Genomic DNA, 19,290 nt, shown 5'->3' with positions numbered 1-19,290 from the left:
ACTGTGTATGTGGTGTTGGGTGGCAGGGGAACTGCAGTGTTTGTGGCATAGAAATCCAGAGGACTGATGGCTGGTCAACTGCAGCTATGAGAGAGTGGGGTGAAGGGAGGGGAGTTCCTTTCTTGGAAAGGAAAACACTAGAGAGGGCATCCCAAATCCTGTTTGCCCATACCTCTGATTGATCCCTGAATATGTTCACATGCATAACGCAGGTGCAAAGCAGCTAGACCAAACAAAAAAAGTTGACTTGAGATTGGAGCTGGAACACAAGAAACAGAGTTTGCAGTCCAACCCAGTTATTTGCCTGCTAAAACAAAAGAGGCCATATTCATTGGTGAAAAATAAGAGAATCCAGTATTTTATTTTATGATGTACCGACAGCAATCCAAAATTACCTGACATAAAAAGAACCAAGAAACTCTGGCCCATTCTCCAAAGCAAGGGTTAGCTAACTTTTCCTTTAAGGGGACTGATAGAAAATATTTCAGGTTTTGTGGACCACATATGGTCTCTGTAGCATAAGCATTTTTTAAAACAGACCTTCAAAAAATGTGAGAAATCATTTTTAGCTTGTGGGCCATACAAAAACAAGATGTGGGATGACTTTGGCCTCTGGGCCATAGTTTGTTAACCCTTGCTCTAAAGAAAGAACAATCAATGGAGACCAACCTTTTTGAGATTTCTCACCTGATTAGATTGAGGAGATAAGAATTTTAAAGCATGTATTATTATTATTCTCAACTATATAAAAAGAAATTTACTTGCTATAAATAAAAATACATAGAAATAGAAACAATACAAAAGGACCATATGGAAATTGGAAAGCTGCAAAAATACAGTATTTGAAAGAGTTCAGGAGAGAATTAATATCAGAATGGAGATGACAGGAAAAAGAGCCAATGAACTTGGAGATAAATCAATTATCTAATGTTTGAACAGAATAAGGAAAAAATTTTGGGAAAGAATTGAACAGAATCTCAAGACCTGTTAAATGGTAGCATCTTTAGGTATTATCTCAGAAAGAGAGGAGAACTTGAGTTAATAATGACTGGAAACTCCCCAAATTTGCTAAAAGACCTAACTTTACTGATTCATGATGCAGGAAAACAATTCAAGCAAGAAAATATGAACAATCATGCTTATACAAATCATTGTCAAAGTCTTGAAAGCAAAAAATACAGAGCAAATCTTGAAAGGAGAAGGAAAAAAATTAAGCATTCCAAACAGGGGAACGATGATTTTGTTAACATTTTACTTCCCATAAGAATCTATGGAGGCCAGACAAGGTGAAATAACGTCCAAAAGAGGAAAAAAAGTCAATAAGAATTATACTTGTGGAAAAAATGTCCTTCAAGAATGAGGACAAAAATGAAGACAATCTGCATCGAAGGACATCTAAGAGACTTTGTTGCACTACAAGAGGCAAAAGGAAGTTCTTCAGGCTGAAGAGAAATGATAGTTGGATCCCAGGGAAAGAATAAAGAACACTCAAAATGGTAAATAATTGGTAAATAAAAAAACCTCCTTGGTTTTTTACAACTTAAATTCTTTATAATAAATATGTCTGTTCAAAGCAAAAAAGAGTCTACATTGTTTTGTGGGGTTTGTAATGTATGCAGATGTAATACATATAACAAGTTAGCATAAAGGATGTCAAGAGATTATAGACTTGCATAGTTGAAAGACATCTGCATTTTATATAACGTTATACAATGTTAGTTCTAAGTGAAAAGTTCTAATATGAAGAATTAAAAATGTATATTGTAATTCCTACAGAAAACAAAAAACAAGATATATATATATAAAGCCAGTAGAAAAAATAACATGAAATCTTAAAATTATTTAAGTAATTTAATTAAAAAGGCAAGAAAAGGAAAATAAAGGAGCAAGAAAACAGAGGGGATAAAGAGAGAACAAATAATAAAATAGGCCAAAACTCAGCCATATTAACGATTATATTAAACATTAGTAGACTAAATACTCCAATTAAAAGGCAGAGAATGTCAGATGGATAAAAAAGTAAAACCCATGACATGATTTAAATGTAAAGGGGCAAGGACTTCCCTGGTGGCGCAGTGGTTAAGAATCCGCCTACCAATGCAGGGAACACGGGTTTGATCCCTGGTCTGGGATGATCCCACATGCCACGGAGCAACTAAGCCCGTGTGCCACAACTACTGAGCCTGCACTCTAGAGCCCTTAAGCCACAACTACTGAAGCCCGCGCGCCTAGGGCCCGTGCTCCGCAACAAGAGAAGCCACCGCAATGAGAAGCCTGTGCACTGCAACGGAGAGTAGCCCTCGCTCGCCGCAACTAGAGAAAGCCCATGTGCAGCAACAAAGACCCAACGCAGCCAAAAATAAATAAATTTAAAAAAGAGAGAATACATTGCAGTGATAAATATGAATGTGCCTAATAACAGACTCCAAAAGACATGAAGAAAAAGTTGACAGAATTAAAGAGAGGCACCCATTCATGGTAAAGATACTCAAAAAATGTGGAAAAGAAGGGGATTTCCTCAACCTGATAAAGACATGTAGGAAAAGCTGATAGCTATCATCATATTTAATGGTAAATGAGTGAACACTTTCACCTTAAGATCGGAAACAAGAGTGTCATCACCACTTTGCATCAACATTGTATTAGAGGTTTTAGCAAGGGCAGTTAAGCAAGAAAAAGAAATAAAAGACAACCAGATTGTAAAGAAAGAAATAAAACCATCACTTTTCATAGATGACATAATCTTATACATAGAAAACCCTAAGGAATCCAGTAAACAACTACTAGAAGAAATAAACAAGTTCAGCAAGGTTATAGGATACAAAATCAATATACAAAAAAATCAATTGCATTTCTAAACACTAGCAAAAACAATCTGAAAGTGAAGTTAAGAAAACAATTCCATTCACAACCATCAAACAGAATAAAAGAGGAATAAATTTAAGGAGATGTAAGACTTGTACATGAAAAATACAACGCATTATTGAAAGAAACTAAAAGATCTGATGAAATGGAAAGTCATCTCGTGTTCAAAACATTTATGGGTGTATGTCAAAGGTGCATAGGAACAAACTGAAAGTGCTTGCAGTGGCCAAAGCTGGAGCTATTTGAGCAACAAATTGTGTTGGATTATAACTCAAGTGTAGTGTAAACACCCATGAGTCTACACTGATTTAAATTAATGATTGAATAAATAAACAAATGGGGAAGAATAGACAAATCTCCTGTGCAGAAGAATTTGAAATAATTGATGTAGATACTCTATCCTCAAGGAGAGTGAGACTAACTCCCTACTCCTTAAGTATGGGCGGTGCATAGTGAGTTCCTGCCAAAGCATACAGCAAAAAAGAATAATTTTACAGTGAAGTAATCTGACTAAACTATATCAGCCAGGTTATCAAGGTCAACGTTAACGGTACGTACTTTCATGTTGAAAGTATGTACCCTTGATATGATGTGATGAAAATGGCAATTTAACTCTTTTGTCTTCCTTTCCCAAACTTATGACCTCAGTCTAATCATGAAAGAAACACCAGACAATTTGCAATAGAGGGACATCTTACACAATACCTGGCCAGTAATTTTCAAAACTGTCAAGCTTGTCAAAAACAAGGAAAGTCTGAAAAGCAGTCACAGCCAAGTGGAGCCTAAGAAGACATGACAACTAAAAGTAATGTGGTTTTCTGTATGGGATCCTGGAACTGAAAAAAGGACATTAGGTAAAAACTAAGGAAATCTGAATAAACTATAAGACCTTAATTCATAATAATGTATCACTATTGGTTCATTAATTATAACAAATGTACCATACTAATGTCAGATGTTAATAATAGGGGAAACTGGGTGTGGAGTATAGGGGAACTTTGTATTATCTTTTGGACTTTTCTCTGAATCTAAAACTGTTCTTTAATGTTGAATATAGTTAGCTGTGGGTAGCATAACTCGGGAGTGTGTGTCTCCTCATTTGGGGGAGAAGGTGAGATCTTTTTTAAAGGATAGCTGCATCTTATTAGATGGAAACAGTTGTTTTTTAGTTGCTTGAATGGTCAACATTATGTAGAAAGATAAACACGGAAGTTGGGTAGAAAAACGAGTGGATAGTGCCAGTTTAATGCTTCATCTTTATCTTCATCATTTAATGCTTCATCTCCAAATCCACCCTTCTTTGCCCTGCTTTGTGATGTAAACATTTCTTCTTTGCCAGGTGAAGCAATGTTAGCCTTTGCCAGTAGAGGGTACTGGAGGGATGCTGCATGGCAACAGCAGCAAGAAGGCACCTCACTTCCGTTTTCCAGCTTTCCTTCCTTTTTACTGAGCACAGGAGCCAGTGGATTGGTGTGTGGATGGTCCAGACTCACCTCAGCAGCCCTGACTGAACGGCTCCAGCTTTGCACTCAGACCCCATTCTGCCCACCTGGCAGCCAATTCTGCAGCAGCGCCCGCTTTACCCCCAGGCAAAAGACCAGTTCCCACTTCCCATACCTTCTGGCCATGCTGGGCCACTTCTGCATACAAGCCCTGGTCCATGCCTCATGATCTGCCAGACAGATTCAGGCTTACGTTGCTTGAACCCAACTGGTGTTACACAGCCTCCCCTTGCAGACTACATCTTTCCCCTTCTGAACCACTTATTCATTCATTTGCTTATTGATCACTTACTAGGTGCCAGGCAGTGTTCTAATAAACTTTTGTGTACAAAAACCAAAACCCAAACCCAGTGATTTAATCACAAGGATGGCAGAGCTACAAAAGAATGTGCAGATTTGACAAGTCACTTATGCTAAAGTCAGAAGCATGAAAAGGAAGGAATGGGACCCTTGGACCTGGGATAGGGGTGTTTGTATTAAAGTGCTTCTGAAATTTGACCTTCCAGATTTCCCGGAACATTCCAGGCCAGCAGAGGAGCTCTTTCCTCCTAGAGAACAACTGCCCCTTGCAGACAACTCATCTGAGGCTGATGCTCTCCAGGTAATGCTTGCCCTCATCAGGATCCGCTTCTTTTACTTCTCATTGCCTCCACACTAGTAGCTAAGATAATTTCATCATGGTCTCACCAGGGCAATTCAGTGTTTTCCCAAGAGAAAACAGACCATTCACTGAAAGACTTGGCAGGACCTGGGTAATTAGCACTGGCACGATCCAGGGGAAGATATATTTGAGTGGATTTTGAGGGTGTTGGATGGAGGGCAGTATAACAAGGTAAGGCAGGAAATAATTGGTATGGGAGTATTCTCCTTCAAATCATGATTTAACATCCTGGCAAGAATACTTAGGAATGAAATGTTGTACACTTTCTTATTATGTTTTAATATTAGTATTCTAACTTGTTTACAAGAATTGGTCAAACATTAGATCAGATTTGTGTTGAGAATTTGGGAAGTCCTCCATCCAACAGTCTTGGGTCATAATCAGTCATTGTACCCTGGAGTTCACATTGAACTGAATGAAAGAAAAGATGATATTTCAAGAAAACTGAACATATTGGTTATCAACTGTAAAGTCATGTATGCTATCAAGATAATCCAAATCCAGTCCCCAAATATGAGGATAATTATTGCATGCACCTTTAAAATGTATGCAAAGAGTTTTAAGTCTCAATTGAATTGGTCCTTAGCAGGAGGATATAGTTGTCTTAGAGCCTTGTTGACTTGGGATGGCATGTTTACTTCTCAGAGTTGAAGATGAATATTTCTGTGATGAGGTGCAGTGGCTTCCTACGATCTTTCAATCTTTGTGTCAGCAAAATTACAAGGTCAGTTAATAAAATATAGTCGGGCTATTTTAAATAACTTTATTCTTAAATTTAACAAGCTCTTATTAGAAATGCTTTGGTATCAATACAATAAAAATATGTTGGTTTTCCCCCCCACTGAATCATGTCAAGTAACTGGAAAAGTTAAGAGTTTGTTCTCCCCAGCTTTTTTGGAATTTGTTTCAAATAATGACTACTGCTTATCCACATGGCTTAATATGGGTATAATCATAATTTTTTGTATCTCAGGAAAAAGAAACAAAATATCCAGAAGAGAAATTTGCAAATGTTTCTTAGTTTCTTCTTCAAAGGGTGTTTACGTAGATGGTACACCTCTCAGATAACTTTTTTCCCCAGCTTTGCCATTCTCATCCTTAAGGCTGCAAAATAAAGAAAAAATAGAGAGAGAGTTATGGAAAAAAAAGCTTTACTTTTCACTCTAAATGACCATTACATAGATTGCAGGAAAGTTTGAAACATACCTCAGATGATTTTATCCAACAATGTGAGCATTGTTTTAGTAGCATAAAAAGATAGTAGAAATAATAAGCTATGGTTAACTTAGGGAAGAAGCAGGTTCAGAACTAGAAGGAACCTATTTCTATAAAAATTAAAAGAGCAAACACAGCATAAATTGAGTAAATACAGGATTAGTGCAGAGTATCACTATTAGCCATAGATAAACAGCTATGGGTCAATGACTATTTTGTGCATATTTCTGAGCTATGCACTACTAAAGAGAAAAAAGCATTGACATAAACCCTAATTCATGATGGTTGGGTTATCTTTTAACTCATCAAACTTGGTTATCCCAAGGGGCTTCATCCTTAGATATAGAATGGCAAGAACAAATTTTTTAAATAATGAAACAATATGAACCAGTATTTAGGAGTTGAAGTCATGATAAAATGTCTTTGTCAAGATATGTTATAAGTACTTTCAAAGGGCAAACTTATCTTTTTGAGAATATTTCACCGCTAATGGTATATTGGATGTAGAAACCATTTAAAAAATGTAGATTTAAAATTCATAACATTCCTCTGATGTTCTGGTATCATGCCATTAATATTTAAGAACAGAGTATAGTTGTCTCAGTCATGTTCCAAAAGTTGAGAGATGCTTTCAAGGCACTGATCATTACAATCATGTGTAATATGGCCCAAGAACCAGCTATTTAACTGTTTGCAAAATTTTGTTTAATTAAAAAAAATCAAAAAGGGAAATCATGTTTTCTTATTTCACAGCCATATATTAGTTGTCTGTCAACAAATGAAATGACCCTATTTCTAAGAAGCTCTTTTTCACAAATACGAGAAGGTTGGGGATCTAATATTGTAAGAAGGCCATGGTCATTTTTATTTTCACTCTACTTATATGAAATGTTTTCATTTAAATGAAGTCAAGGAGCTTTATTTCCCTTGGAATTTTAAGGGAAATGATTATTTCCAGTGGCAGGATCAAGAATATTCCCTTGAACTTAGGACCAGCTGAGAGAATTTCCTTTGCTCTGTAGCCAGGAGGATGGTGTCGATTGCTGGGAGATGTCGGGTGGTGAAACTGAAGGACAGGACTGTGCTTCCACAGCAAGAAGGCAGAAGGCAGAAGGCAAGTCTTTATAGGTTTTACTTTGAGATTTTTGGACCTCTATCTTGCCCATACCAAAAATGAAAGCAGAGGAAAAGTTCATCTTAAGGGACTTTTGAAGGTCTCTTTTAAGGCTGGGGCAAAATCCTCCTCCCTACAGTTACTCATCAACTTAGATTCAGTAAATCAGGCATAGCCAGCGTGCTGTGCATTTTCAATGAAGTTCTTAAAGGACATCCTGGATGTCTGCATCCTCAGGAGTGGGGTAATCCAGTAACTCACTGTCCCGTTTCTTAAGGGGGAAAAAAGAATTCTAGATTGTTAGAGTCTGCTATTCTTTTCTTTAGGCCTACGGTAAGTAGATGGTGTGAGCTCCAAGTAGATGTGTGGGGACACAGCTTTTGACAATGGGAAGGCCCCTTGGTGTAGCAGCTAAAAGACCTGAGTCATCAGCTTTCCTTTTTACTTCTCCTTTCTGTTCTTCTCTGTTCTCTATCTCCTCTCCCCATAGCAATTCAGACGCATAGTTTTGGCTGGTTTTAACTTGAGGGAAGAGAGCTTGCCTCCTTACTCTCAGTATCCCTTGGCTCCTAATGGTTGCCACAGGTTGGCAATTTTGGCACCAATAGCTTTTGAATCCTCTGGAGCTGAGTTTCCCTACCTCTTCATCCTGAAATGCCATTGACATCTGTAAGAGGGGAGAACAGAGCTAAAAGAAGTACAAAAGTAGGTTGGTGAGGATTACCAAAGGGAGTCAACTGTCTGGCTGGTGGGGATAGTAGGGGAGTCCCACTAAAAGCTTACAGGGGCCACTCGTTGGATGCAGCTGGCATTGAGCCAGATACTTTGAACATGATCCTGTTATATTTATTGATACATAAATAAATGGACATAAATTTGCCTAAATTTTCTTGTTGTGTCTTATCCTTTTCAAAGTTTTGGCTAAAAAATCTGATCTTTAGGGTCTCCAGGCTCCACCTTTTCCCATCTTTCTTCCTCCTTCATGTTCTTTTCCAAGTTAAAAATTGCTCTTAGGTCAGGCTTTGATAACAGCATTTACACTAAGAGAAAAGAGACTTACACTTATTAACTATTATGCCTACTAGGAATATTTATATTTAGTAGGGCACCTATACCATAAATAAAGGAATGGACTGAAATGGTGGATTTTCAAGTATCAATATGTATTTTTTGGGGGGGAGGCGTTTAGAGGGAGAAGCTCAACCTAGTTGGTGCTAGTGAAATTGAAGTGCATAGGTGGCTATATATTCTATGAATATGGACATACCCTGAAGGCATATGTCAATATGATATACTTATTTTAAAAAACCCATTAAAAATATCAGTTCTGTAATCCACGTGGTGAATTGGAAAATGGGAATGTAAAATGATATCATAACAGAAGGCAAGGAATTTGGAGCATTCTGTTTATAAGATGATTTGATTGATAGTACAACATTTGTATTGTTACTTTGTCTGGAAAAGGTCTTCCTGTTTTCACTATTTTAGTTCAGTGGCATGATTAGTGTTGTCTGGAAACATTAGTCACTTCCTGTCTTTTTCTCTGGGATATATGTGTTGACATGGGTAGGGGAGAAGGAATAAGGGTGTTCGGGAGGAGCTGGCTAACATCCAAGTTAAAAAATAGGTTTTATAGTGCGTAACGTCACTGCTCTGGACCGTAAACAGCATGCTCCTCTTTTCTAAGTCTTCTGTGTTGTTGTTTAAAAAGTGAATTTAAGCTGCAAAGTTTGATCATTCTCATAACAGAAAGGAGCTTTTAGTTTTATCAGGTTTCCGTTGTGGGGACACACCATTCAACTCTGATTTAGGAAGATAATATAAGTGCTCACTTACCAAGAGCTTAGAAATTCTTCAGATAATTAAATTTACAATATGTCTAAATTTACAAAAGGTATGTCTTTTAGACATACAAAAGTTATGTCTAATTTAACTACTTAAAAAATGGAAGAGGTCCATTTTATTGTATTATTGGCAACCTAAGACTGGGTTTCTCGGTTGCAGAGGAAGAATCCTTCCTGAATGGTGCGGGTACTACCAACAGTTCTGTAGAATTATCAGGTTTTTTGATTGCTGGATTAGCTGGGACTCAATAGTTATTGCTTTTTAATGAAAATTCTTCTATTAGAACATTTAAAATTACTGTTCCTTTCACAGATCTAGTACGTATGTCTGGGTAATTTGATTTATGTCTTTAGCTATTACAATTAATTTTATCAGCTATTATAATTAATTTTATCATATTCTTATTTATTGTTTATAAATAAGTAGAATACAATATTCAAGTGATAATAAAGAATCTAAAATTGATGAGCTATCAGTTTTGTAGAAAAGTGTTATTTTCTATTCAATGCTAAAAAAGCTAGATTGCTCTAAAACTTTACAGAGAATGAGAATATGTGGAATGCAAATATTTAGAAAATAAAAAAATAAAATTTCTAAGTTAGGGAAGATTATGTGACATTAAATGTTATAGATAATGTAGAATAAACTGATATTCTTTTTTAAAATGTAGAAAAGTTAAGGAAATAAAATTAATAAAATTATAAAAGTATAGAGAAACAAGATATAACAAAGTAATAAAATATCACATTGAAAATAAAATTTGTTTCTTGTTTTCTCTTGCAAAATTAAGGCAATTTGTTAACTTATGTAGGAAGTTTAAATCACAGAGACACAAAAAAAGAGCTGGCTTCGATTCTCATGGGAAAAGGTCTAATATTGATGATCCAACATGATAGTAATTCAAATACATTCACATCCATACCATGCCAGAAGATGAATTTCAAGTTACTAAGGTCAATCAATGCAGTACCCAAATAAGGCAACAAATTTTTGTTTCACTTTCTTTATCTTTTGAAGTGACTTAATCACTTTGCTTATGATGATAACAGTTCATATCAGCATTAATAAAAAAATCTTAGCATGTATTAGTTTATGAAGTGGTCAAAAAAAGCTGAAAGCACGAGGGTTTGGTGACAACACAAAGAGAAGATTATCACAGGACTAGACAGCAGTGACAAGCCTTGTCATTTTTGTTACCTGTTAAGGAGGGATCCTCAGTCCCATCTCCTGCTATCTGAACGTCAAGTGGAGAATGGTGGACAGGGCTGCCTAAGCTTTCTTCTTGCTCCTTCAGGGATATGGAATTTTTGTGGGGAGATTTATGGTTTGTGTTTTCATGGGGATTAACTTCTGATCTCTTTCTTGGAAGTGGTGTTGGTTTGGCAGGCTGGAAAACCTGACTGTAGGGAGCTATGGGATGGTAGGATAGTTTCTCAGCTTCTCCTTCACCCTCCTCCTCCTCATCATCAATCACAACCAGCTCAGCATGGATGACCCCATCATATCCCGTCAGAAGATTCTTTTCTTCCTCATTGTCTTCTGCCTGCTGATAACCCATGAAAATCATCGTCACGGGTTCTTTCTCATCCATGTCAGAAGGCAGGGAATGAACAATATTATATCTAATGTCTACCTCATCCTCCTGGCAAGTAGGTGAAGAACCCTGGCGTTCTGACTTCCCAACTAGTGCTTCGCTGGGACTCAGTCCCGCCTTTGGAGAGGGAGCATACCTGTCCTGCATTACATCTGATTCTTCCCAAGGAGTCATCAGCCTCTTCTGCTGGGTGTGGGGTGTCTTCTCTGCTTGTTGAGTCATTGACCGGGGTTGAGGTATTGGCCGAACGGGACTGATGTGATTGAAGCTGTTGCCGCTCTCCTCTGAAAGTCCATTGTCCATGTTGCGTGTGGATCTAGTCACATCATTACCCAGTCCATTAGCTTTAATCTTTATCCTTTCTTGAAAGTTTGGTCCAGGAGTTACCTTCTCTCTCTGTGGAGTTGTAGGTCTGCAAAATGGATTGGCATATACAGGCTCATGATACTCTGTTGGGGATTTAGAATTCCTCTCTGAAGCTTGTCTTAAAAGTTCCTCTACTTCAACTGGTGCCAGGCCGTCGGTGCCGTTGTATGCTGCACTGTGATTAGAGCTTACTGCATACACTGACTTTTGCCCGTCGTCATAAACTTTTATCCCTGTACCTTTAAAGTCATCTGATGGGAGAGGTATTGAAGACAGGACTGTACTTTCTCCGGTCTTCAAGTCTTTTTCAACTTTGATTTCCATGGCATACAAAGCTGTTGAGAGACAAGTTTGATCCCTGATTTAGTTAACTTTTTCTCTTGTAAACTAGCTAGCTTTCACAGTGTTTATTTTTATATTAAGTATACCCTTTGTGTTCTTTTATGAGATGTCTTTTTAAAATTTCTGATTTTATTCATTAATTATATAATGACTAATAGTTTAATGACATGGGTTTTTATGTAAGGATGTATGAAATTACTGAAAAAATGGAAAGGATTGAAGAAGAGAAGCTGATTGGAGAAGAGAAACTGATGTTTCCTAACGGTAAGGCTTTACATTGGGGAACCAGAAGATATCCCCTTTCTAATGAATAAATCCAACACAACAGATTTACATTCTTTACATTGCTCAGGAATCAGATCTTTGTTTTAGTGAGGAAGAATAAGTCACTCTGTGCATTACTGTAGATAAAAGGCCAAGCACTGTATATTTTATTGTTACAGCCTTGTTGCACAGGCCAGCAGCCTGTTGAAATTAGAGAGGAGTGTTCTAAAATTTTCCCAACTGGGAGGTTGTTAAATGTAGAACTGGTATAGAAGAGGGAGGGAGTAGGCTAGAATGACATGCTTCTCATTTTGCCTTATGTTTCTTTTCATTTTCACTCCCATTTTTAAGAAGGGCTAAAAATAGAGCAATATCAGCTATACTAAAACAACTGAACTGGGGAGAACTGGTTGATTTTGGGGAAGTTGAAATCTGCTTCATGTCCCTGGCAAGATCCTGAGGGCTGTGATTTTAACTGGCAGAGTAAAGCTAATGGGATCCTGGGCAAAATGACAACGTTGTACTGCCTGCTTTATTTTGTGTTCCCGCCTTCCTCTTTGAATGCATCTTGCATGTCATCTCTCCTCCATAGCCCAGTGGTTCTTGGTCTTCCCTGGCTACCCAAATAAAACTGCAGCACCTTCACCCACACTTGCCCTATCCCCCTTCTCTGTTTTATTCTTCTCTTTAGCATTTTCACTTCCTAATATATTTTATTTGTTTACCTAATTTTTAATCCATTTCCTCCCTTAGAATGTCAGCTCTATGAGGGCAGAGATTTTTTGTGTTTTATTCATTACTGTATTCTTTGTGTGAGAACTGAGCTTGGCATAGAGTAGGGGGTTCACTGAATATTTGTTGAATGAATGAATGAATGGATGAATGAATGACTACTTCCTGCAGATAGAATGTAGCTTCTCTTTTCACTCTAAAATTCAAAGGTTCCCTCTCTGCCCCAATACAAGCCTTCATTTTCCCTGGGGCTTTGAAGTATTAGTGTCATGCAAATCATTCCCACATGGGGGTAAATAATGCCGAGCCTTCTCAAGGGGAATATTTTCACTTCATTCATTTCATTTCATTTTATTCTTGTGTCTACTACATGGAATATGTTGGGAGAGATATTTTTGAGCAGGGGAGCTTTGCTTTAAGAGCTTTTGTCTCCCTCAGGCCTTTATCTTCCCTGTTCTTACCTAGTTTGCTGGGGAATGAAATGTGTGGAATAAATATTGTAACCCCATTATCCCTACTTTTGTAAGTGACTCACATACCTCATGGAACTTTGTAAAATGGACCATTGCTTAACCTGGAAGGATAGAATGTCACAGCAAGTTGCTAATATTTGATGTTGTAAAATCTGAATTTGAGAACCTACCATTGAAGACAGATTTTTCGTATACCTTTTCTATTTTGTTCATCATCTTCTATTCCTTCATTTCTTTCCTTCCTTAATCTGGAAGGTATGTAGGATTTTGGAAGGTCAGGGATATTAGCATAGATGTCTTCAATTGACTCTGTAAAATTAATATTAATTTAAAATATATTTAGAATATATTTACAATAAAGGGAAAAATTTCAGTGGGCTTATCAAAAAATATTTTAGTTAGACATAGCATAGGCTGCTCAAAAACATACCTCCTGATGTTTCTTCCTTTTCCACCTTCACAGACTATAAGAAAAAAGAATTCTCCATGATTAATACAGTTTAAAAAATAAATTCTAAATGTGGATATACTTTGAAGAATTATATACTGTTTGTGGAATCACTTTGGGAGGGATTCAGTTTTAAAATTAGCTAATGCCTACCCGTATTATGTCTTCTGTTGTCCTCTCAACTGATTTTAGTTTCTTTAAAATTGCCTCTTCATTGGTTGAGATTTGCAGTTCAGCTTTTTCAAGATCTTGGATCTCTTTCTCAAGTCTGAACAAAAAGATATACTTTATATTACTTAAGACAGTACAAATACAGAGCTCTCAAATATATATTCCCCATATACAAACTTTACTTGGAATATTGAATGAAAGTATCCAGATACCTTCTAAGAACTTAGCATCACACCAAACATCACATTAAGTACATAGAAGATACCCAATACCTGACTTTGGCTTAACAATTTTCAATTAAAGTATTTTATTTTTTATTTTTGACAAAGGGGATTCTTAGGTAAAATATTTGACCCTTGGTCCCATTTTCTTCATTGCAACTACTAATGTTACTTCCACATGAAACAGAGATTCCTTTTACAAAGAGACTTAAGTTTAAAGTTGGACCAAAAGGAATGGTCCATCTGTCATTATCCTGTAGATTGCTAATTTTTCTTACACAAGTTTTCATATAAATTGTTTGGAGAAAACATTATAATTTTATTTTCTAGCCAAGCAACACTTTGTAACATTATAATTATTAAATTTGATTTAAAGTCATAGCTATTTAACACTTAAAAACCCTGCATATCCTAACATTGAAAATGACACTTCATTTTAATTTCACAGTTCTCTAAAAGTTGTACCATATTATAGTGAGTAGAGTGAAGAGGTGAGAAATGGACAAAATCTAGTACAGTGGCCTCAGCTGCTGCTGTTTATAGAGACTACGTTTCCTAGAAAAAAAAAATGTTATCACATGGCCTGACAAAGTATAAGGGAACTGGTAGGGACAGAAACAGACATTTGAAATTAGATTGTTGCTTTCTGAGCTGGTATCTAGACTAGTTTAGAGCTGCATGTCAGATTCAAGTTAATTCCAGGGTATGGCATCGTGACCTCTATCCTGGATAAAAACACACAACCACCAGCATTCACAAAGTTAGTAAAGCTGGCCCTGGGCAGCCATGAAACACATGTAGTTTCTCAGCCAAATACTCTGAGCTCTCAAATCAGCTGCCTCAAAGGATGGCTGCTTAGATATAGCAGCTAGTTCAGGAGATGACAGCTGTGGGTATTAGTGTCAGCTAAGATAATTGTCAGTTTTTTTGACTTCCTTCTTTAAGATGGTCATGCATCTGGCAGCTAAAAATTCCTGTGCTACTGTCACACCAGTAAAAGTCCAAGCTATGGTCAAGCAGATCATTCTCCTACTTATTGCTTTCATTTCAAAATTCTGACTCTCCTGCTGCCTCTGACTGTTGGTAGTTGGCTGTTTATAGCTGAGGAGGTTTTCTTGCATATCACAGAACTCCAAGTAAAATGCAGTACCTCCGGTTTCTTAGAAGTTACTGAGATGTGATGCCATTCTATTAAATTCCCTCCATGTCCATGGAGCACATTTGCCCATTAGTAGAGTTGTGGGGATATATGTTGGTTGGTACAGTAGAAAGTGCTATACTGAAAGTGATCTATCTGGATTATTCTGTTTCTGCTACTCACTACTTGTGAGAGCCAATTCTTTTAAATTGCCTGAAACTCAGTTTTGTAACATGTACAATGAGAATATAGCACCTGCCTTACTTTATACAGAAACACGGTAAAGCTAAGAAGCAGTGATGTATTTGAAAGCACATTACATATAATTGATATCAGATGTAAATGTTATTATGGTATAATTATCAAAGGTTTTCTGCAATACACCATGTCTACTCCATGTCCTGTTCTGCAGGGTCCTTTACCTGACAGCATGTTAGAGACAGTCTAATGAGGGGCTGGCTTTTGGGTAGAAAACAAGAAGCTTCAAGTCATTGCTGTATAAAGCTCTGGGACCTCAGGCTCCAGCTGTGGAACCAGGCGGACCTGGGTTTGAATTCTGGTTCATCTGTCAAGTTCCTGGGTGACCCTAGACAAGCCACCAGACCTTGCTAAGTCTCATTGTCTTCATTCATTCATTCAAAATGTTTGTTTAGCATCTACTTTATACCAGGCACTCTCCTATTTGCTGGGTTATAACAGTGAACAAAACAGAGTTCCTGCCCTCAAGGAGTTTACATTCTAGTGGACAACACACTAACACAGAGGCCGGCAAATAGTAAATACTTTAGGCTTTGCAGGCCACATTTGGTTTCTGTTGCATATTCATCTTTCATATTTTCCCTTTTATAACCTTTTAATAATATAAAAACCATTTCTAGCTCATGGCTATATAAAAAGTAGGCCAGGGCTAGATTTGCCAACTCCTCTAAATGTTGTGTGTGTATGACCCAGGATCAAATCTAGCCCTGGACTTTATATATATACATATAAGTATATATATATACATATACGCACATATACATATATATACATATACACATCTCATATATATACTTATAAACACACATATATGCAAATATATATACATAATAAACAAATATGTGTATATGCACACATATATACATTTATTTATGAAGAAAAATGTTTCCATGAAAAAAGTAGCATAAGGACTATAAACAGAAGAATAAGGGAGACGGAGAGTGCCTGGGGAAGGGGCTCTATTTTACAGACTGTGGTGATGGGGAGTCTTTCTGACAAAGTGTCATTTGAGTAGAGATTGAAGGAAATGAGGGAGGGACACACAAGGGTGTCGGGGGAGTGTGCTTCATAGAGAGGGAAGAGTAATTTCAAAACTTGAAATGAGAGGCAAGGGAATAAGGAGGTGAGTGGTGAGAAATAAAGTCAGAGAGGGGGTAGCCGCCAGATCATAGGGTGCCTTCTGCATGGTAAGGCCTTTGGGAAGCCTTTGGGAATTCTGAGCAGAGGAGAAACATGCCAAGACATAAAATTTAAACAATTACATTGGCCGCGGTGTTGAAAATAGACTGGAGGGGGGCAAACATGGAGGTCTCAGTTGTTGAAATAATTCAGAAGATGGCTTAATCCAGGGTCCTTGCTGGTAGAAGAGTGAGAAGTGATTGGATTCTGGAAATATTTCAAAGGAAGAGCTGCCAGGCTATGTTGATAGATTACATATGAGAAGTGAGAGAAAGAGAGATGTCAAGGGTGGTTCCAATTTTTGTAATCTGAATAATTGAAAAAATGTGAATGCAATTGACCAAACTAACCTGGGAAGGAGAAGGAAGGAGCTTGGTGGGGACATGTTAAATGTGAGACGGTCAAATGGTGATATGGAGAGGACAGATATAAAAGTTGGGAGCTCAGTGAAGTCTGGGTTTGAAGATATAAATTTGGGAGTTGGTATTTATAGCCATAGGAGTGGATAAGATTTCCTAGAAAGTTAGGGATTCCAAGGACTGAATCCTGGGGCAATTAAGCATTTAGAGGTCTGGGCAATGTTATCTACTTCGTAGGGTTTAATAAGGAATAAAATAAAAGAAATAGCGAGCACTTGGCAAATGCTAGTTTCCTCCTGTCTCTGCCCTTTTCTATTCCTGGGGCACAGAGATAGAGCTCTTGGTCTGCCTGGGCAATTACATCTCAGGGAAGTATGAAATGCACTGGTATTGGTAGTTGTTTTCCTCTGTAGAGAGGCCCATGCCTAACATAATGTCATGTAGTTCTCATGAATATCTTTAGACTAACATGGTAAGAATATGAGGTTGAAAGCCTGCTAACCTCGTCAGAGTATCTGCTAATGAATGTTTTCGAAGGTTTTCAAGTCCTCAGTGAAAGCTGAATTAATATGAGGTTGTCGTCAAATGACACATCATGATATGTTTGTGAAAACAAAATAGAAACAAACACACACCCCTTTTCTCTTCTTTATGACTTAGTTACAACCAACTCTCTATTAAATAGGTTAATAAGGAAGTATCTTGGTGCTAATTACTTAGAATTGCAAAATTCTGCCAGGAGATGCTTACTCATATAGAGCATTTCTTAAAATTCTCACTTCAGTATGCTATTTTTTATGTTGATTTGATACTTCTGTATATTATTTGTGGATAACATAAATATTATTAAGAGAAAAACGTTAGACTTTTTTGTCTGACAAAGCTTTCTAAAAGATTAGAATGTCAGTGGAAGTAATGGGAGACCTAGGAAATAGTAATTGAAGATAAGGAACCGGCTCCTCTCTAGTCTACCCCCTCAAAAGACCAGAACTCAGAGGGGCAGGCACTGTGGTAGCCCAGCAGTAGAAGAAGAGGTCTCACAACCTCTACACCAGATGATGCACCAAGTTCTTGAGGAATGAGGATTCTTAAGGAACATAAAACAAAAATTACAACTGGTAGGTAGGTGCTATCTTTGTATAGTTAGCACAGTGGGTCTCAACTGATGGCAGTTTCCTCTCTGAGGTCATTTGGCAATGTCTGGACACATTTTTGGTTGTCACAGCTTGAGAAGTGCTACTGGCATCTAGTGGGTAGAGGCTGGGGATGCTGCTAAACGTTCTAAATGCACGGCACAGTCCCCCACAACAAAGACTTATATGGTTCAAATAGTCAATAGTGCTGAAGTGGAGAAACGCTGGGCACCTAATACAGTGCCTGGTGTAGTATAGGTGCTTGATACATGCTTTACAAGGGATTTTGAAATATCTACCTCTGGTATATTTTTACTTTTTCCTCATTATTTTTCTCTTCCATTTAGCTGTAATATAGAATCCAAACTTATTATTTTTTGAATAGAATTTGATCATCCTATTTTTATTTAAAATTATCGTTTGGGTTCACTTGATTTTCAAATCTCTCTCTCTCTATATATAAATATATATTTATTTCCTGGCTCAGTGACCATTCATAATTGAGAGTATACTTAACCCTGATTTGAAGCTCCAAAAATGCAGGGAATTCCCTGGCGGTCCAGTGGTTAAGACTCCATGCTCTCACTGCTGAGGGCCCAGGTTCAATACCTGGTTGGGGAACTAAGATCCCACAAGCCGTGTGGTGCAGCCCAAAACAAAACAAAACCAAAAACTTGCAGGGCTTAAATTAGGGCCTCATATCCAATCCTTTTCCAAAGGTTTCGAGTGGAGAGAAAATTTAGCAAGTATAAGTGAAGAACTGGGGAAATATATATCTATATATCTGTATGTGTGTGTAGGTACATTCATGTATACACATATATGTATATATGTATGTCTGTATTTTTGTGTGTGCATATATACAATTTTAGTTTTACATATAAAAATATAAATTTATGTGTATATACATGCATATATAAAACTAAATTCTTTTTACTTGGAAAGTTTTGGGTAGGTCGCTGGGGGATAACTCTCTTTCACCTGCTTATCTCTCAGCTGATGGGTTAGAATTTCCATAAGTGCTACCACCCCCATCTCTAGAAGGTATTACCTTCCCAAATGGGAATTAAGCTCCTAGAAATGCTGATTCAGTTTGGCGAGAAACAGGCAGCAGAGAAAGAGAAATATCCTTCCTGGTGCCTCCTGGGCTGTTAGGCGGGGTCTGATGGATGAGTTAGTACCTCTGTCAGTTTCTGAGAGATGGTGAGCAGGCATCACGTGCCAATTTAGATAAGCAAAGTACATGAAAAAGGATTTGTAATGCTATCCATTATTGGAATCTTTCTTCTCCTTGCTTATTTGCTGGAGAAAAAGAGGGTTATTTTCAAGAGCTCCCTAGGTGAAAGCAGGTAGCTTTCATTTCATGCACTGTTCTAGTAATAATTTTCCTTAATCATCATGAGATAATAT

General features: G+C 37.3%; 1 protein-coding gene across 1 annotated transcript in view; it reads right to left on the bottom strand.

Moving 5' to 3' along the window:
- Positions 1-5,777: 5,777 nt before the first annotated feature.
- The window catches only part of PALMD (palmdelphin), a 53,638-nt gene continuing 40,125 nt past the window's right edge, over positions 5,778-19,290 (bottom strand). Inside the window, exons 4-8 of the mRNA XM_036859188.1 lie at positions 13,575-13,689; positions 13,404-13,437; positions 13,169-13,282; positions 10,400-11,497; positions 5,778-6,132 (exon numbers count right to left, since the gene is read on the bottom strand). Of these exons, the coding sequence (XP_036715083.1) occupies positions 6,089-6,132; positions 10,400-11,497; positions 13,169-13,282; positions 13,404-13,437; positions 13,575-13,689 (1,405 nt within the window). The 3' untranslated portion in view covers positions 5,778-6,088. The remainder of the gene's footprint in view (positions 6,133-10,399; positions 11,498-13,168; positions 13,283-13,403; positions 13,438-13,574; positions 13,690-19,290) is intronic.

Source organism: Balaenoptera musculus, chromosome 1, assembly GCF_009873245.2.
Source record: "Balaenoptera musculus isolate JJ_BM4_2016_0621 chromosome 1, mBalMus1.pri.v3, whole genome shotgun sequence".
Taxonomy (NCBI): domain Eukaryota; kingdom Metazoa; phylum Chordata; class Mammalia; order Artiodactyla; family Balaenopteridae; genus Balaenoptera; species Balaenoptera musculus.
The sequence above is the reverse complement of the archived record's forward strand: the minus strand, read 5'-3'. Positions and strand labels throughout refer to the sequence as shown.